Source organism: Haliotis asinina, chromosome 4, assembly GCF_037392515.1.
Source record: "Haliotis asinina isolate JCU_RB_2024 chromosome 4, JCU_Hal_asi_v2, whole genome shotgun sequence".
Lineage (NCBI taxonomy): Eukaryota > Metazoa > Mollusca > Gastropoda > Lepetellida > Haliotidae > Haliotis > Haliotis asinina.
The window spans coordinates 72,937,745-72,964,017 of NC_090283.1; the positions used below are offsets into that span (position 1 = coordinate 72,937,745).

The following is a 26,273-nucleotide window of genomic DNA, read 5'->3' on the forward strand; positions in this document are numbered from 1 at the left end:
GGCTGCACCGGAGACACTGTTTTCGTCCACAGTTTCTTCGGTAAGGGGTTGGTCGGCCCATTTTCACTTTACGTGTATCCATATCTTCGTCACACACACACAAGGAGTCGGCGATATGTGAGGGTGACTAGTCATGGCAACGTTTATATAGCCTCGACGACGTCACAGCCATGACTTCGTGCTTGCACGTGAGATCGTAACGTCATCATGGCGTGTGAGGTCGTGACGTCATGGTCGTGAGGTGTTGTCTTGTGATTGGCTGAGTTCTGTTATATAAGATGAGGAGGAAGACGGCAGCGGACAACCATGGAAGAAAACTGGGACCTAGAACTGATCTCCGTGGAGACAACACCGCCACCCCCACCATCGCCAGCGCCCATCCCTCCACCACCACCGGCTTTTCCATCATGGCGACACTTGCCGCCATGGCAGTGTCGCCAATGCCAGGGAGGGCTGCCCGTGTATTGTAAGGGAACGGATGACTACAGCGGGACTTTTCAATGCGTGTATTGCGGCACGGTGTTGAAAGATACCTGTCATCGTCATCGTCAAGTGCCCCGTGAAAACCAAGATAACTATTCACCCGTGTCAGTGCATGATGCCGCCCCTGTGGTCGTTGTGATCACCACAACGAAAAAAAACCGGTCCTTTTCAGGACCATCCAACTTTCTCTAAAGAATGCTTTCATGCTATGACAATCATAACAAGGCATGTGTGTTGTTTTTTTCCAACGTTTTGTTTCCCCCGCTAACAAGAACCATGGTGACAAAAGAGTCAGGATTAGGGGCGTCCCTGATCTTTTGTTTACAAACGGTAGGAACTCGAACATGAAGAGAACATCATAACATCAGAACGATAAGGTTGTGTCCTTTGACAGGGCTGTGGATCCTGGACGTCGTTGTTGTTGTTGTCTGGCAGGCGTGTGAGTTGAAACCAGCGTTTCACACGTTCTTCATTGACGAGGGCGTTGAAGGGATCAAACTGTTCCATCACGTCGTCGAAAGTCCATCCGCGGGCACGATGAGCCAGGACAAACAAACAGTACATTCCACATGAGGCAGTGAACCAGGATTGAACTGATTGAACATTCCGCCGCTGTGCGAGCCATCCACTGCAGGCCATGGCATTCCGAAAGTCGGGATGCAGTTGGGTGGGGTCGACTCCATAACTGTCAAAGTAGTCAAAGACACCCGGTGCTGGACGATACACGCACGCCCAGTGTTGTCCCGGGAGATGACTGGGGTCCGTGTTGACGATGTAAGCTTTAGGATAAGGTCCGTGTCGTTCACTTAGCACGGTGATGGCAAAGTGACCTCGGGCAAAGGTCCCTTGGTAAAGGGGTCGCAGCAGGGGGTCCTGTTGGACGTAGGCGTTCACATGTTTGGTCGTCAGTCCATCCATCCTTAGACCACCAGAGCGTTGCGGAACCGATCAATTTCCAACACGCTTTCGTATTCCTCGTAGCAGACGAGGGTGACCGGACGAGGTAAGGGTTCTGCAAACTGGAGTTCGAGTCCCAACTTGCCCGTGTGTCGTGGGTAGTTATGGTCTTCGTCTGCTCCCAGATCTGCCGTCAAATCCACCACCCACAGTGTGAATCCATTCCTGAACTCGTCTAGGGTGAGGTTGCAGGGATGTTCTTGCCACAGGTGTCCCGTGTTGCGAAACAGGTTCATGTACAACTGTTTGAGCGAACCACTGTTGTTCTGAAAGTCACTTTTGATTTTTGTTGTCGTCGGCGGTGATGACGTGATCGGCGTGTCTGTTTCTGTTAGCAATGATGCAAGCGTGTATGCTCCCGGTGGAGGTGGGGGTGAGTGTGCCCGTCGGCTCTTCTACTGCCGTGGTGGGCTCAGTCGTTTCTAACCTCTTGATGCGAGCCTTCAAGTGATCAGTGACAAGATCTTCACGTAATCATCTTACCAACGCTGTGAATTCATTGTCTCTACTACTAAATGATGTAAAGTGTGCAACACAGTGTCCCAGTAACGGTACTCACACACGTTGTTTTCATTCGCTGAGTTTCCTAGCCACTATACCCTTGGCCCATTTGTTTCTGGAGAATTGTTTACAGGCCTTCATATTAATACTGTGTCATGATCGTAACTATCGCTAAGGTGATCCCGAGATTGAACTGTAAAGAGCAGGCGTAAGACCGTCCTCTTATAAGGTGACGGTTCACTGCAAATGGCTACCACTGTAGTGTTTACGTTAGACATTGCATAACTGTGACGTCATCGATGACTTCACAGTTCATGTGGAATTCTTAGAACTGGCTGTTTTCTGGGAACGGCACATTTAACGTCAACCATTTAACGTAGGAGCCCTGCGTTTACATTGTGGGTCATAGTATGGAAGTCATCCATTTTTCCCAGCTTCATCTGTGAAGCTCAAATCAGTGTAACCATTGACAGGGTGAGCAATGATAAATTAGAGGGGACCCGTGACCTTAGATGACATAGGTCTTCCTGTCTTCGCCGATGGTGAAATAACGGAGCTATAATATTGCATTCAGTTCATCTACTGGCTCTACAATGCTGAAGGGCACAAACACCAGTCGTATGAGAGAGGTGGCGGCCTGTACATAAATGAATCTGGACAAGGTAATCCAGTGATCAACAGCATGAGCATCAATCTACACATCTGACATATGATGACATTTGTTAATCACGCCAGCATGCCTGATCCCGCGGCCGTTAGTCGCCTCTTATGACATGCATGGGTTACTGAAGACAAATTCTAGCTCACATCTCCATAGGTGTTGACCCATGGTAGCAAGTACCCTGTGAAAAAAACAAAACAAAGATAACCATGCACGTCTGTCAGTGTTTAGCGCAGCTGTCCTTCTCACAAAAACTCAACGAATCTTTTCCGGGCCAATACCCAACCTCTGCTCTCTTTTATGATTAAAAGTGAATCCATTGACGCACTCGGTTCAGAGAGGAAGAAGGAGTCTCTGCCTTGAGCGGCGTTGCAGCATCTTTCTTCTTCTTTTTCTTGGATTCCACGTTGGATTGGGGTGGTGTCAAAAACAAGGAGGTCCCTTCCGCCTGACGTTTCACGGGTGTGGGAGGCGCGTGGTGTTGCTGTTGTTGCGTGGTCCCTTTCGTTTTCATCATCCAGGACCAACGGAGAGGGTTGCCAATCAGTTCATGAGGGACGTTGCTGGAAGCGAGATACTGAGCCAGAACGTTCCAACCCCGTGGAGGATCTGCTTTGGTACGTTGTCGCACAAGATCATTGATGAGATCCACCATGTGAGTCCCAGGCATGGGTTCCCCTTCCACCACGAATTGACCGTTTTCATTCCAACCCAAGTCAGGAGGGGCTTGTATCCGTGCTATCAAACTGTTTGGCCTTGGCTTGCAGCGTTTTAGGAATCTTTTGCACCACGTCATTCAGAATGAGGTCAGAGGAGGAGGAGTGTTCTGAAACAAAAGAATCAAAGAACATGAGTCAGTGACTCTGTAACCGGCTTCGCGCTCTCCATGCTTAGGGGGTCTAAGACAGCTCTCTTAGTCTTAAGACTTGTAGACCTAAGACTTCTAGGCGACCTCTACACAGGCCAGAGTGTGACTCAGTAAGTAAAACCGTACTTACGGGGAGCAGCTAGGACAGGGGGAGTCCCTCCTTTCCCGAGGGGTGTTGTTCCTTCCTCCCTGGTGGTGCTGGTGGTTCCGTTCCATGGCTGCGTGTGGCTGGTGCGTCGTGCTATTGTTGCTGCTGCAGCTGCTGCTGCTTTGTCTTGAAACGCCAACATCTGTTGCAACAAGGTGTTATACTGCTGCTCTCTGTCCCTGAAGGGAATCGTGTCATCACGAACGAGGGTATCCATATCGTGAAGCGTGAGTAACCGTTTCTGTTCCAACAGGTTGGACTTGAGCAAATGACGTCGTTTTTCGTCTTGCAGACTTTGCCATACCTCTTCAGGGACCATCACCATCTTCCGTGCATGCTTCAACGTTGAAGGAGTAGGATCAGGAGAAGAGGGCAGAAGATGTAATAGATCCGACTTGAGAATAGTAGGTTTGACTTCACTCATTCCGTTCTTCAGTTTCAACCATCTTCTCTTTCCATCAGAATCCATCTTGTGTACTTGTGATAAATGATTAGACAGTTTTGAAAGTTGCTTTGCAGTACAACCAGGCACAGGGCAATCTCTCTTGACGCGACCCATGTTTTGACACATTAGTGGTTCTCGCTCAACTGACCACACTACTTAGAGGCACACTTTTATAGTCGGGGGACACAGAGGGCACTCAAGGGACACCTGAGATACACAGAGGGACACTTGCGGGACACAGAGGGACACAGAGGGACACTCAAGGGACACACACTTGAGGGACACTCGAAGGACACTCGCGATACACAGAGGGACACTTGAGGGACACATGGCACACTTGAGGGGACACTTGAGGGACACTTTAGGGGCACTTGTGGGACACTTGAGATACACAGAGGGACACTTGAGGGACACATGGGCACTTCAGGGACACATGGGGACACTTGAGAGGCACTTGAGATACACAGAGGGACACTCACGGGACACATGGGCACTTCAGGGACACATGGGGACACTTGAGGGACACAGAGGGACACTTCAGGGACACATGGGCACTTCAGGGACACATGGGGACACTTGAGAGGCACTTGAGGGACACAGAGGGACACTCAAGGGACACAGGGGCACTTGAGGGACACATGGGGACACTTGAGAGGCACTTGAGGGACACAGAGGGACACTCTTTTTTTTGTCGATTGAGATATTGCCATAGCTCGTTCGACTGGGCGTGACGTAACAGTAGATATAAAACATCATGGTTGCGTAGGCTTGGGTCCCCTTTTCTTGCACCCCTCCTCCCATTTGGTCTACATGCGGCGAGGTAATGTTATTGTGGATGGACGTGTCAAGCTTCACGGCTGGTTCCTCAGTGCGAGATAACAGACTCATGGGTTTCGTCCTGGTCCGATTGATACAAATATCGATCCAGTGCTTGTACACAAGTTGGAAATATATAGTGAAAAGTAACCAGCAACTGCTTTTTATCTCTGTATCCTCCTCGTTTGCTGTTCAGTACGCGAATGATCTTCCTGTACAGGAACAAGATCTTTTTTCTCGTGATCTGTCACTGGAATAAAACTGATGATGATGTAATGCAACAACGTGATGATCGCCATAAACTGGGGTTTGGTCAGATGAGACAGTAATGTTTTACGTTGTAAAGACATAGACTCACTCAGTATGTGGAGAAGATCCATGTTGTTTTCAATACACTCCCTCATGGTGTGTAGCGAACCTTTTTGTAAATATAGCACGTGGGTCCACCGTATGAATCAGGTAGATCGACCCCGATTCGCCACGCTTGACGAAGTGAGTTTATACACGCCTCTTTTGATGAAAACCATGTAAGGCTCTTTTTCAAGGTGATTTCTTCAGTCTTCAGTCCTACTGGTGGTGGGTTGCACACGATTTCCCAAAAGTAGACCACTTTCATAACAGGAGAGTTTTTACGAGCGGGTTTAAACAAGCCTGTGGCAACAACAGCACGTTTGCGGGGCTGGGTCTGTTTTCGTCTGTTTCCCATGGCAGGTCAGACTCGACTGATGGGCCAGCTCGACAGTCACCGCTATTTATCACTTGGGAACGTAAAGGGTGGTGGGGTTGCGAAAGAGATGGGTACGCACACAATGTTCTTTGGCCGTGGTGGGTTTCAAGACCAGAAACAGATAGGCTTCTCGAAGGAAAGCCGTCTGTCCTGGAAAGATTTGTCGAGCCAAGTGATCCATTTGAGAGGCGTCCCTCGGGTTTTTAAACAGCACCAGATAGTGAGCATTTAAACTAATGGTGCGATGATGAGGCGTCGAGGCAAAGAGGTTTTGTGTCAGGTACAACACGGACGTGTTGCGATGGTGACTTTTCTTGGTAAACCATCGCAACACGTCTGCCTCTTCCTCTTTGCTATGATCGCCCAGCAAATCGTCAATGATCAACCAGTGGGGTGCAGGCAAACCACCCCCACCCCCACCCCGACCAGACCCTGCTGCAGGTAACTGCGTGTTGGCTTCACTCATGGTTTGCACAAAGGTCAGGGGGAGGTTTAACTTTGATGTCAACACTTCCAAGTCCTCGTGCATGGGTTGCCATTCACTGTACACCCAAACGATCCCCTGAGGGGGTAGATCGAGAATCCCTAGTTGAAACACGTGTTCCATCAACGTTTTGACGAACGACGTTTTACCCGACCCTGTAGGGCCTGCAATCAACATGGTAAAAGGATGACGTAACGTGAGTGGGGTGACCATGGCATCCACCAGGTCGTCGGCCCCTGACTGTGTCCCTGACATGGTCCCTGACAGTGTCCCTGACATACGTCTTATCGCCCTGCAGGTGACACCAGAAATGACCTCAAGGATCGATGAACCTTGAAGATATATACAACACATTCAAACCATTCAGCTCGTCGGTGAGTTCTCCCAAGGTATCTCCCAGTGGAGGGTTGTACTGTAGGGGACGATGAATGTAGATGATGCTGTCTGTATCAAAGTACAGGACGCGGCGATCCAATGGTTTCAGATACGAGTAGAGCTTGAGACCGGCTTGGGCTGTGACCCAGGCTGCAATGACCACGTTGTGAGCAGGATGTAGGTCGCGAAATTCTGGGCGAGGTTCATACGTGACACAGAGGAGGTCTTCGTTGATAATGTTGACATCCTTTACTTGACACCGTTCATCCCGAAGGAGGGCAAAGTACCTTTGTGGAGAACTGATGTACTCTGTCCTGTCGAACCCGATACGTTGGCCAAACTTGCCCCAGTGGTTGTTTAGGCAGGCTTTCTTGAGGGCACGTAGTCCAGGGATTTTGCGAATGTGAGCACGATCCAACGTGACTCCTTCTTTTTGCTGAATCTCCCTGATGTACTCCTCGGGGTCTGTACAACCTTCAGGGTATCCGCTGGCCTCTTGTTTGATCTGGAAGAAATTGTTCACATACTTGGCAAACAATCCTCCCTCTTGCGTGTCAGGGTCGTAGGTGGTGAGACTGTCAAAATGCCAAGCCTCGTAGATGTCAAGGACTTGATAGCCACACTCTTGAACGGCATACTGCAACTCCTTGCTGACGTAGGTGCCCACCCATGCTCGATCTTCGTCACCGTGGGGACAGGATTCATTCAACTCTTCTTCAGCACAAGTACGACACAGAGGAAACAGCAGCTTGCCATGGATGCGGTAAGGAAGCACGGGATGGTAGAGGTCCGTGGGTGGCAAGACCCGACACTGAATGAGTTCATGTAGGTCAAACAAGTCTGACACGGGAGGATGATCCTTGATCTCGGGATGCCTCAAGGGGTACGTGCCATACTTGCAAATGTAGGGGTAGAGAGAACACACGTCCACATATTTGATCTCTTCCTCTTCCTTTGCTTCATAGTAGAGCTTGGTGGCGTTGGTGCGTCCTCCATAGAAGGCATCTCTGGGATCCAATGGGTCAGGCAGGTAAGCATGAGGTCCTTGCAGGGTGGTCAGGAACGCTCTCAGATCCTCGTTGTCTTTCTGTTCTTTCAAGAAATCACATTCCCACTGGGTCACTACTTGGTGGATGTCAGGATGCTGTCGTAACACACCAAGCCGGTACATGGAATGATGGAATGGTTCCCAAGGGGTTGTGCCCAGGGTGGCATGGGGTTCACATCGGCCTGTCTTGTAACATCGAGTACATCCATGCCAGAAACAACCCAGGTATTCGTACACGGTATGTGTGTTGGCATCGTAACTGTCCACCGTGTAGTGGCTGCCACCACCACCATCAAAGCCAGCTTCCCCACCATTACGAGCATGTTGAATGTGGAGGCCAGGGTGTTGATGTATAATCCAGTTCAACCAGTGCAGACACTGAAGAGAGTAACGACGCTGTGGACGATAACCTTGAGGAGGTATGATGGCAATGGTACGTGGTTCCAAAAACAGCTTTCTGAAAGTGAGCATGCAAGCCATGGGGAGAGTCACTGCTTCGTAGAAAGGGTCCACGTCATTCTGTTGGATGAAGATGTGACGGAAGGCAGCACAACCTCGACGCAAAATATCCACATCACTCTGACAGTAGGCCAACAGTTCTTCGTCCAGAGCAAAGACGGTCCCTTCAGCCACTCGTGCATGGTACCAGGTGAAGAAAGCTTGACGTTCTGCAGGAAACATACTGTCAGGATCATAAGTGGAGGCGGGAGGATAAGCACCCACATAGCCTTGGTTATGGTCGGTGTTGAAAAAGTGTGGAAAGTATCCTTTCTTGAGTTCTGTCAATCAAAACGTTTTTGGAAACTGATCCCCATCCCGCTCACCAACTCATGACGTCATCCTAGAACAATCGAATGACGTCACCATGCGGGTCACGTGACCGGAAGTGCCGCCATCTTGAAAACGACGCCAGAGAGACGTTGTCCACTACTCAGCTGAGATAAGATAATCCTTTAGGGCATTAAACTGGGGAAGCAAACAGCAAATTACAAATAATATCCAGTCCTGGCGATCATCGGATAGTCATTCCACCTATGTAAATTGAGACATTTAATTAGATGGCTGAATTAAGCTTTTCTGTAGGTATCGTACACTTTCACGTATCTGAACATACACTTTATGAAAAGAGACAGGTAAGATGCTAATCAACAAATGAGACATATTCAACCACACGGAAAGGCATAAGCTATCTTTGAGATGGACCCTTGTGCCCGTTGGCAACACGTGCATTTCATGCCAGCTGAGTTGACGGAAGACCCAATTGCTAACTATAGTTTGATCTATTGTTTTCAGCAATGTTTCGTATGTTTCGTAAGTTTTGCATGATTTTACGATTAACCATGCTTTTCTGGATATCCTATTACGCACCCCACTGAATGTCCAGTTAGACCGCTGTGTGCTATTTCGATATACGCTGTTTGCGATTGTGTAAACTTTACGGATACGGAGTAGCAGCCGAAAAACAATATTTCTTATATTTCTGACAGTACTTTTTTCTCATTCATTTATGTCTGAAAACTGGTCACTAAATACCGATTGTTTGTCCGCCGAAAATCGCGAGGGGTGACAATCAATCATCACTCGACAGTAAATAGAAGAAATAAAACCCTTACCTCATTAAAAATATGATTTATGTCGATTTATGATTCCGAGGAGGGGTATGCATACTTACAGAAATACGAGCCTTGGAGATATATAGCTTCCTCAGATGGTCATGCATAGAGACATTTTATCGAAATTTGATATTTCTGATTTCAATGACATGTCCGTAAATGGACTCCCGTTCTCAGGTCCAGTAGCCAGCCTCGTTATCAACTCCTATGACTGCAGGACGTGCGTGCTTCTGTCAGGAGTTCTGGGAATGTTGGGGTTTGGTGCCAGCTTCTTCACCCGGGACATCAGACTGCTGTTTATTTCATACGCACTGGTTGCAGGTATGTAACAACTGAAAGACGTCCTGTACCGAGATGGTTCATATGTCATCACTTTCGATTTGAACAATGGAATTTGTCCAGTTAATTGAAAACTAAGAAACTCCTTAAATCAAACTTTGAAACACGAACACCCGTGAAGATCCCTGTCAGAAGTGGTCCTAATCAATCCATGCTTGTAGGACAACCCATGCTTGTAGGACGTGAAGGGGGAAGTGGAGGCAGATGGTCGTCATCTTATTGTGTACATTGGTGACCAGTCTGCTTCAGTTTGCCGACAGGCAGCCAATACTCCACACATAAAGCTAATAGTGCAGCGTTCCACAACACAAAATGCATGAGAGCAACCAAGAAAATGTTACGAAACTGACGTTTTGGGAAAGGAAATCATACCTGAGTGCTACTAACGTTTCAAACACGTCCAAATACCCTGCAGCGATTAAATATAAACCTGAGATAACATTCATCATTCTGACCCTGTCCTTGAACTGGCATACTGACAGACATACAGACAGACAGTTTATTTGCCTTGTGGCCTATAATACAGTTATACAGTTATTTAACCTATGTACAGTGGTCAACTGGGTGCAGATCTTGCTTGGAATATATTATGCAAAAGTACGGCAGTAAAATATATTACCTGACTGTTCCTTGATTTGAGGATTGATTCTAAGGCTAATGGACCTCTATACACTTTTCGAAGTTGTAAGAAATACTTTCCACGCCAACATTCGTAATATTTACACTAAAAAAAGACATGATTCTCATCTTCAACTTCCAAGGCATTACATACTGTACACACAAAGTCTGTTATTGCGGCATCTTTCTTACATCTAAATTTGTTGATCTTCAGATTGTTGTGGGAAATTCGGAATTTGCAGTATGCACGTATTAGGTTTTTGTTTTTTAATTCAGTGATATACGGTTCCAAGTGAAGGTTATATTTGAATTGTGAATAGTGTTTTAGAAAAGTTGTGCTACAAACATCATTATGCCAAGTCTGGCAGGCTATATCTTTGATGCGTTGTTCGAAGGTGAGGATGACTAACTGTACATCGCCAACGCCTTGGTTTAGCCATACATGTGAAAACCCGTTTCTGAATAAAATAGATCAGAATAGAATAAATAATGGGCTCTAAGTGACAAATCCTGAAAACAAAAAGCATGAATAATGATTTGATATAAAAATCTTTGAGTGCTTCATCACAAGGCATTGTCACAACATGATATGGTATGAAGACATACTAATGTGCACACGTGTTGCTGCTTAAAATTAAAAAAATAAAGTTAAACAAGATAAAATCGACACCCGTACCCTATTTTTGAAAAGCAAGTGAAAGTAAACGGATATATATTTGAAGGATTTTTTTTCTTTTCCATACACTTTGTTCCGATGTACACAATTCTCTGATTGCCACACATGTTGGTTAACGTTAATGTCCTGTGCACTATGCTAAAGGTCATTCCCCAGTGTTCCAGCGATCTGACCAGACAAACCGGTGATTGATGTCATCAGCATTGATAAACGATGACATGTATTAACCAAGTTAGCGAGTCTGACCACTCAACAAACAAGGGTTGCAGAAGATCAATTCTAACCCGGATCTTCACGGTTTAGGAGCTGTTGCTATAACCTTACTACTGATTATCTCCATGCTTCGTTTCAGGTCTCACGCGTGAAGGTCCCGGGGTAGAATAAGCCCACGCTTGCCATAAAAGGCGACTCTGCTAACAGGAGTGGGTTGTCAGGCTCGCTGACTAGGTTAACACATATCATCGGTTCCCAATTGTTCAGATCGATGCTGTTGATCACTGGATTGTCTGGTCCAGACTCGACAATTTACAGACCGCCGCCATATAGCTGGAATATTGCTGAGTGCGGCGTACAACTAAACTCACTCACTCACTCGTTTCAGGTCTAGGAACAGGATTTGCTCAAGGTGGTTGTATGGTATCTATAGGCTACCATTTTCCGAAGACGTCAAGTATAGTTTCCGGTTTAGTCACGTGCGGGACCGGTCTTGGTGTTATGATTCACCCTGTCCTGATTCAACATCTCCTGAGCCAATACGGCCTCCATGGAGCATTCCTTCTCAACGGTGGGGTCATGTTTAATCTTTGCATTTGTGCAATGCTCTTGCAACCTTCTCCATTTGAAACCCAACGGAAGAATGAAAGACTTCAAACTGGAAGAAAACGCGTATCGTGTCGTCAGATTGTTCAACACCTTCGTGAAAATGGTGTCCAGTTCTTTACAGTCCTCACGAACACTTCTTTTGTCATGTTAGCATTCAGTTATTTATGCTTCTCTATATCAATTTCAACACTCTATCTCTACTTGCCGGATTTCTTTTACAAGAGTGGAGCCTCACTTCAGGATTCGTCCCTGGTTGTTTCCGTGTCTGGAACTGGAAGCATGATATCGCGTATTCTCGTGGGATTTGCAGCGAACGATACTTCGATTGGCAGTGCTGTTTTGTACAACTGCTTACCATCTCTTGTAGCAACACTGATCTTATTTCTACCATTATTTAGTCTTTCAAGTGTACGGATACTGGCGTTCGGGTTCCTTACTGGGCTCTACACGGGTGGGCAGTTCGTCTGTCTTCTCCCATTAGTGCTGGACACCGTCGATGTCAAGATGCTGGCCTCTGGGATTGGCATCATGTCATTTTCGTATGGAATAGGGACTCTTATCGGGCCCCCGATAGCAGGTATGTACTCGTGTTGTTGAGCAACATCTTGTTGATCAGTTCTGTCTGAGCCAGCAGTCAAACTCCTGATTTCCTGCCAGGACGTTACTTATGCCTCGCAATGTCGGAACAAACTTTTCTTGCTGACAAATGTGAAAAGATATTTCGGTGTCCATATCTTCCTATTAAATAGGGAAAAGGTAAGCACATATTTATGAAAAAACAATTGAGACCCTAAATGCTCACCTCACACCAAAACCAAACTTCCTCACGCTCACTTACCATTTACGATCAAAGTTCTTTCTGGTCAACACCGGACTATGATCACTGAAGCATTAATTTCATACCCGAAAGCCGGGCGTCCAACAATCATTTATAAACGTAGCCTATAAACTTGTTGAATCAATATTGATCTCTATGTTAGCCTACCGATTTGTAAACTATAGCTTTTTAATTGATATGAAAACTTGAACATACTTGTTGTGTTTGTCATTGTTGTTTGGGAGAGGATAATATACATGGGGACGTTTCTTTAGCACGTGAGTGTACAAGCCGAGGTTATATCTGATTATATCAGGTTACATCTGAATACCACTAAACACTGCACTAAACACTGTACTATCTTAACTAAATATATGAGAGACTATTTGCTTTTGTACAATTATGTGTGATTATATATTACTTTCTATGTTTATACTCTGGATATTGTATTGAACAGGGCACCCGTGGCGAGCCACCACCTTGTGGTGGGTGCTGGGTAACGCCAAGAGCTCGCCGACACCCCCGTAGTGGACCCAGGGGGATATTTGGTCCACCAACCCGTTTGCCGTGGATTGCGTCCCTGTGGGAGGGGACGCTGGTGGTTGAGGGCAATAGGGGCCTGCAATCGTGTTCCTGTTGCTCAATACACCACTGGCCCTGACTTCGCCTAGACGGGTGGTCGAATAGGACCGATTCGACCAATCGGCTGGTCACGCCAAGCCCTATGCTACATTTGTTTACTGTTGTAAGAAAATTACGAAATTATAACATGTCTAAAGACTTGGCGAATGTTTTGATCTTAGAAATCTTTGTTTTTGCCTAGAGTCGTATGCCAGAAGGCTTATGAAATCGCCACAAAAAAAACAAACGTCCTCTTGAAAATGATGTTGACGATGATGACCTTCGACCGTCCAGATAAATTGAGTTTTTGCCACGCTTTCTTGTGATTGAATCTGTTGATAAAACACCTCAAAAATTGAACCCGTTCGTAGTTGCCAAAGGTATTCAATGTATTGCCGGGGAAATTAAGAACATTAAACGGTTACGTTCAGGTGCACTGCAGGTTGAGTGCGGTAAACAACAGCAGTCAATTTCATGAGCATAGAATCGTTTGTTGGAATTCCGGTTACTGTATCTGCTCACAATACGTTAAACACGAGCAAAGGGATCAGAGACCGTGATCGGTTGTTTTCTGATATGACAGAACTTGACATCATGACTGAAATGAACTCGACGTGTGCTCGACGTCAAACGCTTTTCAATCCGATAAAGCAATGAAAGTGTTCCAACCAATACGTATCTAATACAAGACACTATTATGGATGACAACTTCTTTAATTCTTTTAACATGACGTTTCCAGGCTAATTCTTGCCCCTTCGTCAGGTGGATAATGAACATAGGTAACATAGCAGAATATATACAGGTATACATGAAGCCAGAGAGTTAAGATGTATATACAAGCACATAAATGTAATTAGGTATGTACAATCACAGAGGAGAGATGAAAGGAGGAAAGTTTTAACAGTACATAGTTGTTTACACAGCTGATAGATTGAGAGTCTATAAGTCCTTGTTGACACACCAGGCAGAGGGTAGGTACACGCCTTGATCTCTGTTGATCTGAGGTTCTAATCTTCTGATGTTGATTGCTCCCCAAGGCTTCCTTCTCCGCCAATCACTGATGTTGGAAGCCAGGATCTCGGTGTTTTTCCAGTTGATGGAGTGGTTTGGATAGTTGACGATGTGTTCAGAGAGGGCCGATTTCAGATCTAATTTTCTTACTGAAGTTTGGTGCTCTTTGAGTCTGATGTTGAATGGTCTGCAGGTTTCACCTATGTAGCTGCTGCCGCAATCACAGTTTATCTTGTAGATGCAGCCTCTGGGGTTGGGTGTTCTCCGTGTTCTCCACAGCTTTAGTACCCTGCTATATCACCACAGACTCAGGAATCACTTCAAAGTCGTCTTCTGATCACAAATCATCATCATCTCAGTCACATTCAAAGTGTCAATCAACAGCTGATAGTCAACAAACGGTGAAAAGTAAACCGAAGCCAAAGCCTGATGCTTCAAAACAACAAAATGGCTGAGCTCCTAAGGGATCACAAAATAAAATTCAATTGTTTAATAAATATGGGTCTCTTAAAGACATGGACATTTCTGAAAACGTCCATTCTAGGGCACATAGCTTGTCGCCCTCCAAAAGAGTGCGGGGTAGATCCCCAATAAATCCCCCCCAAAAGATAGTTTATTCCAATAATATTGTACAGTGGAACTGCAGAGGACTGAGGACTAATTTACATGAATTACAGCTATTAGTCCAAGATTTTACCCCTTCAGCGATATGTCTCCAAGAGACATATTTAAAACAAACAGATACATTTGACCTTCGTCATTTTAATGCATGTCATTCTTTTTCACCTCCGGGAGCTAGGGCCACTGGCGGATCATCCATTCTAGTCACACAAAACGTTATTCAAAGCCCTGTTTGCCTTAATACTAATATGCAGGCTGTTGCAGTAAGAATTACTTTACATGTAGCGGTTACGCTGTGCTCTCTCTATATTTCACCATCTTCGACGTTTGCCAAAACTGATCTTCAAGCTCTATATGACCAACTCCCGAAGCCCTGTATTATAATGGGAGATCGAAATGGGCACAACCCACTCTATGGTAGTGTAACTACAAACACTAAAGGTAAATTGTTGGAGGACTTTTGTTCTGACAATGATTTATGTATTTAGAATGATGGTTCCAGGACATATTTACACCTTGGAACAGGGACCTATTCTGCTCTTGACTTGTCATTGACAAATTCAGAACTACTAAATGAATTTGAATGGTCAGTCCACGATGACCTCTGTGGAAGTGACCATTTTCCTACTATATTAAAAGCTGTAACTCCATCTGATGTTCCTCCATCATCCAGACGAAATTTTCAAAAAGCTAACTGGGCTTTATTTGAAACATTGTGTGCTGAAAAACCTAAACCGGAACGTTTTATTGACGTTCCTGATGCTATTAAATGTTTTTCTGATGAACTGAACTCCATAGCTGATGAGTGTATACCAAATTCCTCTGTAATTCCACATATAAGAAAACCACAGTTCAACGATGAATGCAAACAAGCTAGGAAGGCAAGGAAAAAGGCAGAACATTATTTCCGTCGCCATCCCATGGTGCATAATTTAAATAAATTTTAAATTTTAAATGCTAAAGCGCGGCGTACGTTTAAACAGAACAAACGCCAATCTTGGCAAAATTATGTATCCAAAATAAATTCTCGGACACCCATGTCCAAGGTATGGAACATGGTCCAGAAAATTAAAGGTAAAGGTACTAAATCTACTGTCCATCATCTTAAACATGGAGATCAATTGCTTACTGATAAATCAGATATTGCGATAAAGCTAGGTGAAACCCTTGCTAAACACTCTTCCTCTTCAAATTATGTACCAAAATTCCAGCAATATCAAAAAGAACAAGAAAAGAAAACTTTTAATTTCAATTCTGTTAATGGGGAAGATTATAATGAAACGTTTTTTCTAATGACCTCCATACTGCTCTTGATCAAGCTCATGACACTGCTCCTGGAGCTGATAACATACATTATCAACTCCTGAAGCACTTATCAGAATCCTGCCTAGAAACTCGCCTAAATATTTTTGATGATATTTGGACATCAGGTAACTTTCCTCCCTCATGGCATGACGCCATAGTAGTACCAATACCTAAACCGGACGTGATCATACGGATCCGTCCAATTATCGTCCTATTTCCTTAACTAGCTGTGTTTGCAAGACCATGGAACGCATGATAAATAATCGACTAGTTTGGTACTTGGAAACAAATAACCTTATAACTGATATACAGTGTGGTTTCCGCAAAAACAGAAGTACTGTCGATCACTTAGTGCGTTTAGAATCATTTGTTAAAAATGCACTAATTAATAAACAACATGCTGTGTCTATCTTTTTTGATCTCGAAAAAGCATATGACACAACCTGGAAATATGGTATTTTAAGAGACTTACATGACTTCGGCTTGCGAGGTCGTTTACCTCAATTTATAGCCAACTTTATAAATGACAGACAGTTTCAAGTTCGAGTGGGTTCTACCCTGTCTGATCATTACAATCAGGATCAGGGTGTTCCACAAGGCAGCATTTTGTCTGTCACACGTTTTAGCATAAGGATAAACAGTTTATCAAAAGTTTTACACGATTCAATTGATGGATCGTTATTTGTGGATGATTTTAGTATTTCTTGCCGTGGTAAAAATATGCATACTATTGAACGGCAACTGCAGCTATGTTTAAACAAAATAAATAAATGGTGTCTTGAAAACGGCTTCAAATTTTCTAAATCCAAAACTAATTGTATACATTTTTGCCGAAAATATAAACCACATAAGGACCCAGAACTATCTCTAGATGGCACTCCCATCAAAGTTGTAAAGGAGGTCAAGTTATTGGACCTAATCTTTGACTCCCATCTAACATATCTGCCTCATATCAAGTCCCTTAAAACTAAATGCCTGAAGGCGCTTGACTTGTTGAAAGTTGTTTCCAACTCAAAGTGGGGAGGGGATCAAGCAACCCTCTTACACCTATATCGATCACTGGTCCGTTAAATACATACAAAGGCACCCTAAACATAAACAGTACATAATCTATTCCGACTCTCTTTCCTGCCTCCAGGCTATTAAAAATATTTCTTGCAAACATCCACTTTTAATTGAAATTATTGAATTGTATAATGATCTTGCAACTGGCTAATACGACATCGTCTTCTGTTGATTACCCAGCCATGTAGGGATCTCTGGTAACACACTCATATCAAGTCCCTTAAAACTAAATGCCTGAAGGCGCTTGACTTGTTGCAAGTTGTTTCCAACTCAAAGTGGGGAGGGGATCAAGCAACCTCTTACACCTATATCGATCACTGGTCCGTTCGAAACTCGATTATGGCTCCATCGTATATGGTGGAGCCTGCAAAAGCAACCTTAAACATCTTGATTCTCTCCACCATCAAGGCTTAAGACTTTGTCTTGGGTCTTTCAGAACTTCATCTATTGATAGTCTCTACGTTGAGGCTGATGAACCATCTCTTACTCAACGTCGTATCAAATTGTCTTTACAATACATTACTAATTTATATTCTAATGAATCTAACCCTGCCTATAACTGTGTGTTCAATCCGCTTTATGAGGATTTGTATAACAAAAAATCTTCTCTTGTTCCACCTCTTGGGCACAGAATTAAGCCATTTATTTCTTCTGCCGGTATTGAGCTGGAAAGTATAGCTCCTTCCCGTCTCCTTTCTTCTCCTCCTTGGCAATTGGTTACGCCACAAGTTGACCTAACATTAACATCATTTAAAAAATCAGAAACAAATGACTTACAATATAAACAAGAATATCATCAATTAAAACATAAATATAGCAATTACAAACCCTTATTTACAGATGGATCCAAGGACAGTGGCGCTGTGGCTTGTACCACTGTCATTGGATCCAGAACAATATCTTCTAGATTACCAGATAATAGTTCTATTTTTACAGCAGAAGCTAACGCCATATTAACTGCTCTTAAATACATACAAAGGCACCCTAAACATAAACAGTACATAATCTATTCCGACTCTCTTTCCTGCCTCCAGGCTATTAAAAATATTTCTTGCAAACATCCACTTTTAATTGAAATTATTGAATTGTATAATGATCTTGCAACTGGCCAATACGACATCGTCTTCTGTTGATTACCCAGCCATGTAGGGATCTCTGGTAACACACTGGCTGACCTTGCTGCTAAAGCAGCACTCAACAAATCTGTGACAGCACTGCTTATTCCTTACAGTGATTACAAAGCGAGCATTAGATCTTATATCCGTGATCTGATGCAGAAGAAGTGGGACACCCAAGTAGGTATAAATAAATTACATGAAATAAAACCTGACATTGGTTATACCCACTTGGGTTGTCAGTCCAGATTTGAGGAGGTTATTTTACGACGATGCCGTATTGGTCACACTAGATATACTCATTCATACCTGTTAAAAGATGAGGATCCTCCATTTTGTATCCCATGTGATGAGAGAGTCACGGTCAAGCATATTCTGCTTGACTGTGTTGAATTCTCCATCACAAGGGATATGTATTACACAGTTAAAACAATTAAGGATCTTTTTACCAGCGTTAGTTTTCATTTAATTATTGGTTTTTTAAAAGACATTGATTTCTTGGTTGAATTTTGAAAACTTGTTGTGTAAATAGATGTATTTTAATTATTGGAAGTTTGGACTAGTAACTTGAAATGTTAGTGGCTGTACCCTCAAAGGGGGTTGAAGTACCGTAACATTATTGTCCTCCTGAGAGGGTACGTAAGTCCAAAAGCATTCACAGTAAATTTAGACTTTCCACTGTTCTTAATCGTAGTATATCTGTATTTTTAATTTTTGGCTAGATGTGTCTAAATTGCTAACAGCTGAGGGGATGATGTAAATCCAACTAGGGTCCATGCAGGTAGCAAAGGCACTGTAAGTCCCCATGGCCCCTATTATGGTGGTCTACCTTCAATATGGTTTTATATTGTATTCTCCGAATAGTGATATTATTTTTAACTTTCCATGCTAGTTTTATTTGAAATTGTGATATTCTAGTTGTTTTACTATCCTTCGTTGCCATTTTTTAATACTATACATATATTTCCTTTCAGAATTAAATGTTGGCGTCATATGGCTGAGATATTGCCGATGTGACGTTATATATTAACTCACTCACTCACTTTATTGAACAGGTTTGAAATTTCAGCAAAACTGTGTAACATCAGTATACACAGGGTTTATGTTAAAAAATTACTAAAAAGGCGCAAATGCTGGGGTTCATATTTTTTACACGATGCCCAAAAGCAAAATTCCCATGGTGACATGACGTCATGATCAAAGTTATGACGTCACGTTTCTTCGATGACGCTGCCTTCAATATGCAACGACGGTGGATAACCAGCCTATGTTTGAAAGTAGATTTGGCTGTATTTTCCTCAGATGAACCTTTCAAAGAAATGAACATATCATACTATGTTTACGACACTCGTGCCTAAATATCACTCCTAAATATCACTCCGTATCGTAAACATAGTGTGACGAACACTCATATTGAATCTTTGGTTTCTTTGGAAGCATATGATGTCATCCATTGAAGACGTCATCACATCTTAGTGTGACACCACCGTCCAATAATATTCATGATAGATTGACTGCTTCGGATAGAGAAAATAAGTATGAACTGAGATTCCCGGGTTCGATAGCTGGCGATTTAATGCTGACAATGTGGGTTCGAATCCCGGATGAGACTCAACCCAATAAAAGTACTGGAATATAGTTTACTCAGAAAGCGTAATCTCAAATGCAACATGTGTTAAGCAAGTGCTCTTCTCTTCCAAGGTCTGATTTATGTGAAGAGTGGGCAGTACTTCGCCGTTTTCATATTTTCAGGTGAGTGAGTGACAGAGTGAATATATTTTTATACGCCGCTTTTTGCAATATTCCAGCAATATCAACGCGACGGACACGAAAGATGGTCTTCACACATGTACCCATGTCAGGAATCCACCTCGAGTCTTCTGGGTAAATATTTTACCCACTCTGCTACCCTACCGCCCCATTTTCAGGCAGGGGGTCATAAGAACATAGTTAAAAGATAAGATGGCCAGACTCGATGACAGGGTGTGGTCATCGGTGATCATCAAATCATCACAGTTACTTATGTTTTATCACGAAGGCCAGAGAAATTACTATGTGATATGATATTGTATTAATATTACCCTATGTTGTTTTATTCTTAATAATATATAATTATTCACGTGATTTAAATAAATATAATGCAGAAATGTTTAAATGACCGAAGTTAACTCTCTCACATCCGTTCTCACATCAAAGATTAGACTGTACGTGAATGGGTTTTGTTTAACGCCGCTTTCAGCAATATTCCAGCTATATGTCGTCGGTCTGTAATAATCGTGGAAAAGAAAATCCAGTAATCAACAGCATGAACACCAAACTACGGAACTGGGATACAATGACATGTGTCAACCAACTCAGCGAGCCTAAACACCCCATCCCGATAGTCGCCTCTTACGACAAGGATGGTTTACTGAAGATCAGTTCTCACCCGTATCTTCACGAGTAGAAGCGGTCTCTCAACGACCAGTCATTTGATATTTCAGGATGGGAGCTGGGCTGTTAAATGGAGATTAGACCACAGGCAAACTGTTTAGTTTAGAAATATTTTTAGAACCGAAGCGAGTGAAGTACGTTGCCTTGGATCGCCTCTCTCGCATATGGCAAGACTGGTCATTTTCTCTTTCTTGCGCCACTCTATTTGCGCTGTAGTTTACCGGTGATCAGACATAGTTTTATCTTCAAAGGCCATCTTCATTCCCAGTTACCCCGAGATTATCCAGTGGTCGGCCTCACTGTGGGTCTTTTCATTTTACGTATATTTTAAGCTAGACGCAAACAAAATACTTATTTATTCAATTAAATGCCACGTGATGGCCTGTGGTACATATTTGATTTAATGAACATATGGTGAGACGTAAATACAAAATCTGTGTATATTACTGGCACCATATGTTGCTTCACTAGCGGGGTTAATTACGGTCGTCCGTATTTGGATGAAGGATGCGGAAGTTACATAATTAACGCGCATTAACTTTCACCAGAAAGAATTAAAAATCTGGAATCTTTATTTTGATGATCCCGATTATTTATTTATGTGAATGCAACCTTTATGTCCCAGCCTCGATGATGTTTCTGACGACTGCCTCTGGATTCTGTTCTACGGTGCTAAGACGGTCAAAGGAATCACGGAGCAGGCCGACTGAAGCCACACCTGAAGCGGAGCCTCTTGAAGGCTCGTGTTCAACATGAATGTTGTTTACTGTTGTATTGCAGTGTGATGTGTTGTTACAATGTTGAAAATTGTATTAAATGCTTCTGTCGGAGTTCATGACATTGTGTTTTCAATTTCTTTATTCCAACAAACACCATCGGTGGTCCATGAACATTTTACAGTGTAGCGGCCACAAAGTTTCCGAGTCGAACGACGGACCTTCTCACCCGAAGTCGGACATCTTGTCCACATGACCAAAGAGGTTAGCCTCTGTCAGCAAGCTGACAAGGTAAGGAAGTCATCTGTGGGATGACTCCACGCCCTGCTACAACAGCATGAATATTTTAATGTGTAACATGTGATCAATTGGATAAATAAACAATGTCATACAATGTATTACAATTTGGGGGGTTAATTTACAATCCGTGTAAATGACCAAGATCTTTTATGGATAAATCATCTTTTAATGTTTTGACACACAACGTGTCGGGGTCATTTCAGACTCCTACGGGTAGCTTGACGATTATGCACGTGCAATACATGCTAACCGTGACATGAAATCAACACCGCTACTGATTAACACCTGTCTCGCTACTGTGCAACACTTGTCTCGCTACAGTGCAAAACCTGTCTCAATACTGTTAAACAGATTTCAGTTACAGTGAAAAATGTCCAAGTTAGGAAAACATGGGCAAATAGTTCATTCTCAGGCAAGGGAGATAGCATACAATGTTATCATGTATTTGGACAAAAATTGTGCAACCAAAGCAGATTCTCTTTTGCAAAGTAGCCTTGCTACTGGACTCTCAACGGCAACTTTAAAGTGCATTAAGGCAGAAGGTGGTAGGAGTGCGAGTGGACCTACATTTACCAGTCCCACCAAGTTGCGCAAACCCAAAACTTGCAGTTACAAACTTGATGATTTCGACCGGTGTGCAGTCCGTCAATTTGTACAAAGTTTATATGGCGTAAAAAACAACTACCCACTTGGATACGATGTATGATATGGCAAAGTGCCAGTTGAACTACAAGGGTTCTAAGGAAAGTTTTCGAAAAAATCACAAAGACATGGGGTTTAGGTGGCTAAAAAAGCAGTCCAACCGTAAGTTTTTAATGGAACGTAAAGACATTGTTTCCAACCGTTTGCAATACTTGCGTGCAATAAAGAAATACAGAGAAGAAAATCGAACACTCATCTTTATCGATGAAACACTACATTGTCCCAAAGTGTTGGCAACTTGAGGGTGAAGTCGTAATAAATGGGGTTCAACCTCCGTCTCCGTCCAACCTCCAAATGCTTTGCTTGTTTTTGATTCCAAACTCATGACGAGATGAACTCCAAATGGCTCCAGGAAAAGTTGATCCCAAACCTTCCACTGCCCTCTGTCATCGTTATGAATAATAAACCATATCATGGCAAGCAAGTGGACAGATGTCCGACAACCGCCAACAGAAAAGATGACATAAAAGCGTGGCTACAAAGGCACAATATCTCATTTGATGAGAAAATGCTTAAAGCCGAACTACTGTTTCTTGCAAAATCCAACAAATCGGGCCCTGTCTACAGAGCAGACACGATGTTGAAGCAACATGGTCATGATGTACTACGTCTCCCTCCATACCACGCAGAACTAAACCCGATTGAGTTAATTTGGGCAAATGTGAAAAAGTATGTCGCTTCACAAAACTTGCAGTTCACAAAAAGTTCCTTAAGAGTTGCCATATATGAAATGTCTGCAATCGGTGCAAAAGAATGGTCGGGATGTTGTAAACTTGTTAAAACAATTGAAGATGGTTACTGGCAACGCGAAATCGCAGTAGAAAGGGAAATTGACAGACTAGTGATTGACTTTGGACTTGCAAGTGATTCAGACACCGAGATTGATTCAGAGAGTGATTGATTCAAGCATAAATCAGTAAGTCCGCCTAATTTTCCAGCATTGTTGTGTCTTGTATAATAATTGACACATACTATATCAGGTTTTTACTGTTCCCATACTTCGTCATAAAAAAAGAGTAATCTCTGGTGAGCTGTCTGTATTTTATATTTTATTAGTCACTGATAAATCTACTGAGTCTGGTACTGAGTGCTCCCCAAACCGACAAATTTGTGTACAAAGATATTTCACACTGACTTACAATGTCAAAAGGTATTTCTGTACACAGTTTTGGTGACCAGAATAAAAATATGACAAATTTGGAAATATTGTTTGAATACTAACCATTTCTCTGGAAAAGGTTATATAAATTTCCAAGACATGTATTCCCGGTCGATCACCAGAGGAATTATGGACGAAAATCAGCCCGTACAGAGAAATAGGAACAAAATTATGGGATAAAAATATTTCCCCCTTGCTACTCTGATTTAGCCACCACCATTCGGTAACAGATAACATAACTTTTAACATATTAAATAGTTAAATGAAACACAATTAACTATATGTAGGTATTATCTATTTAATATGTAGCAGACGAAAAGTCAACTTTACCCATTAAAACAACACCGCATATTCCTTCGAATGATAAGACTGCAATTTCAGGCATAAGATACTGATATTCCACGCTAACCTTTAGTTAAGACGAAGACAAATAGATGATTGGGGCATTGACAAGCATGTTAGATAGTCAACAATTTTGTTTTAAAAAAGCAGGAAAATGTCATTTGCTTCGTGAAATGGATCGGTGGTCCTAAACATATTTGCTCAGTATATTGTGTTGATTCAATTCGTTGAGATTGTACCTGTTCCCAAATCGAGTGTGCTATAACAATTCATGCGTGAAACGCTAGGGGAAAATGAACTTCTCGATATTTATCAGACAGTCTGTCTCCCTCTTGTTTCATGTGTATCGTCCTGTGGGGCGTTCCCAAGTATGCAAATTGGGGTCATTTGTCAGGTCGTGGATCATCTTATATGTGTTTACCAGTACATGTCGCTAAACGACAATCCGTATAAACTTTGATAAAGGTTTTATGACGAGTACTTACAGGTGGACAGAAAGGGTTTTTTAACATTTATGAGGTTTGGCTATTTACAATAATAGTCCTTAATACAGGTATGCCTGATATTAAAGAAACACGAACATTAGCTATAGCTGGGGAATTACATATAGGGCACAGTTTTAACACACATTAGTTGTCACGAATGTACACCAGGAATAAAACGTTAAGCGTCAGCCTATTTCAAAACTAAGATGTGAAGCTGTGGAAATGTTAGGCTGAACTAACTGGGAAGACCAATCCATATTTAGAGAAGGTTTATCTGGTAACTGATTTAGGGATGTCATAATCATTTGTATTTACTTTTAAACGAACTATTGTTACAGATATGATGACACTGATTCTTAAATCAAAATAACTCTTCCTGTTGTCATTACACAAGACTATAATATTAGGTTTCACTTGTCAAAAGTGACAATCATATGACCATATAACAGTCATTTCTGATTTTCACTTTTCAAAAGAAGGTAACCTTTTTGAGAAAAACAAAATGCACGTTTTCCAAAAGCGCAAGCATCCTATGAAAGTAAAAGTTAATTTTTATTATGACTGTGTTTTTAAACTAACAGTACTAAGCCAAATTATAATAGCTCGTTTTCCTGAAAGATTACCCATGTGCCAACCAATGTTTTTGCAAAATATACTGGGTGGCGCTTAACTTTTTATTCACGGTATATCACAAAAGGGCAGCAATGGCCTGTAGGTTGTGATGCTTATGAATACATTTTGATGCATTTGGAGCCAACTGTGAAACAACCACTGACTAGTTGTATGCAACATTATGTACAGAATTTTGCAGACGACCAGCGAGTGTGGTTTTAAGCCGTTGTAGCAATGTCACGGGGGGACAAAGGTTTCTCATGCATTTTACACATAACTGGAATCAAAAGTGGGCCAGGTCATCGGAGTGACGCTTGACACCAGACGACTACGCTATCTCCCGATCTGGAAGGTTTTCACACCACATAAATGAGCAAACCCATACCTTTATTAGTTCACAATACATCGAGGTCAGCCGATCATGTTTTGACACTTACTATCTCTCCATGGCCGATTACAGAATTGTGACCACATCAACTATAATTACCATTGACAGTATTGCTATTATCACTCTTATTGTAGTATCAGTAAGTAGTTTCAATCTGTTGTTTACTGCCATTGTAGGTACACATGACTTTGCATTGATCATTTCATAAAAAGTATTTTTATCTGTCACACATTTCCTTCTTCTTGTGCTGGGTTTCTAAGATTTTTTTCTTGGTAAACATATTTGTTTCGACCTGAAAATAGACACGTAATACTTAAGACTGACTTTAATAAATACACGACTTAGGCAAACAGGCATTCATTACCCGTGAATGTGCGGAGTAGAATAGGCCGTTAGCAACCCATGCTTGCCCTAAAAGGCGACTGTGCTTGTCGGAAGAGGCGACTGACGGAACCGGGTGGTTAAACTCGCTGATTTGGTTGACACATGTCATCGGTTCCCAATTGCACAGATCGATGCTCATGCTGTTGATCACTGGATTGTCTGGTTCAGACTCGATTATTTACAGACCGAAGCCATATAGCTGGATTATTGCCGAGTGCATCGTAAAGCTAAACTCACTCACTCACTCAGAGGCATTCATGCATGCACGAATGCACGCGCGCACACAAACATATAATACATTCAATTGTCATCCGTCAGCCATCACGTATGTTGTGCCCTTAAGTGCAGAGAAAGCATTAATATTCATCAACAGGCGGAGCGTATGTGATTACGTCACATTCACACAGTACAGTATCTTCCGCTAAACTAGTGGAGGGAGTGAACGAACACGCTTCTTCGTCGGTCATCGTCTGACACAGTATGACAGCTATAGTGTGCACGTGAGGTATATTTAAACCTGAACTATGTGTGCCGTGTATTCAATGTAATGTTCTTTCTTGAAGCTTCCGGCGGTGACGGAGTTCAAGCGAGGTTTTTTCAAATCGTCTCTAGAAC

The 26,273-nt window shown here is 42.8% G+C and overlaps 1 protein-coding gene across 1 annotated transcript in view; it reads left to right on the plus strand.

Moving 5' to 3' along the window:
* LOC137281144 (monocarboxylate transporter 12-like) overlaps window positions 1-26,273 on the plus strand; it is a 45,170-nt gene that overhangs the window by 2,565 nt on the left and 16,332 nt on the right. The window contains exons 2-5 of the mRNA XM_067812273.1: window positions 9,304-9,447; window positions 11,361-12,158; window positions 19,839-19,889; window positions 21,196-21,309. Coding sequence (XP_067668374.1) covers window positions 9,304-9,447; window positions 11,361-12,158; window positions 19,839-19,889; window positions 21,196-21,309 — 1,107 coding nt within the window. The remainder of the gene's footprint in view (window positions 1-9,303; window positions 9,448-11,360; window positions 12,159-19,838; window positions 19,890-21,195; window positions 21,310-26,273) is intronic.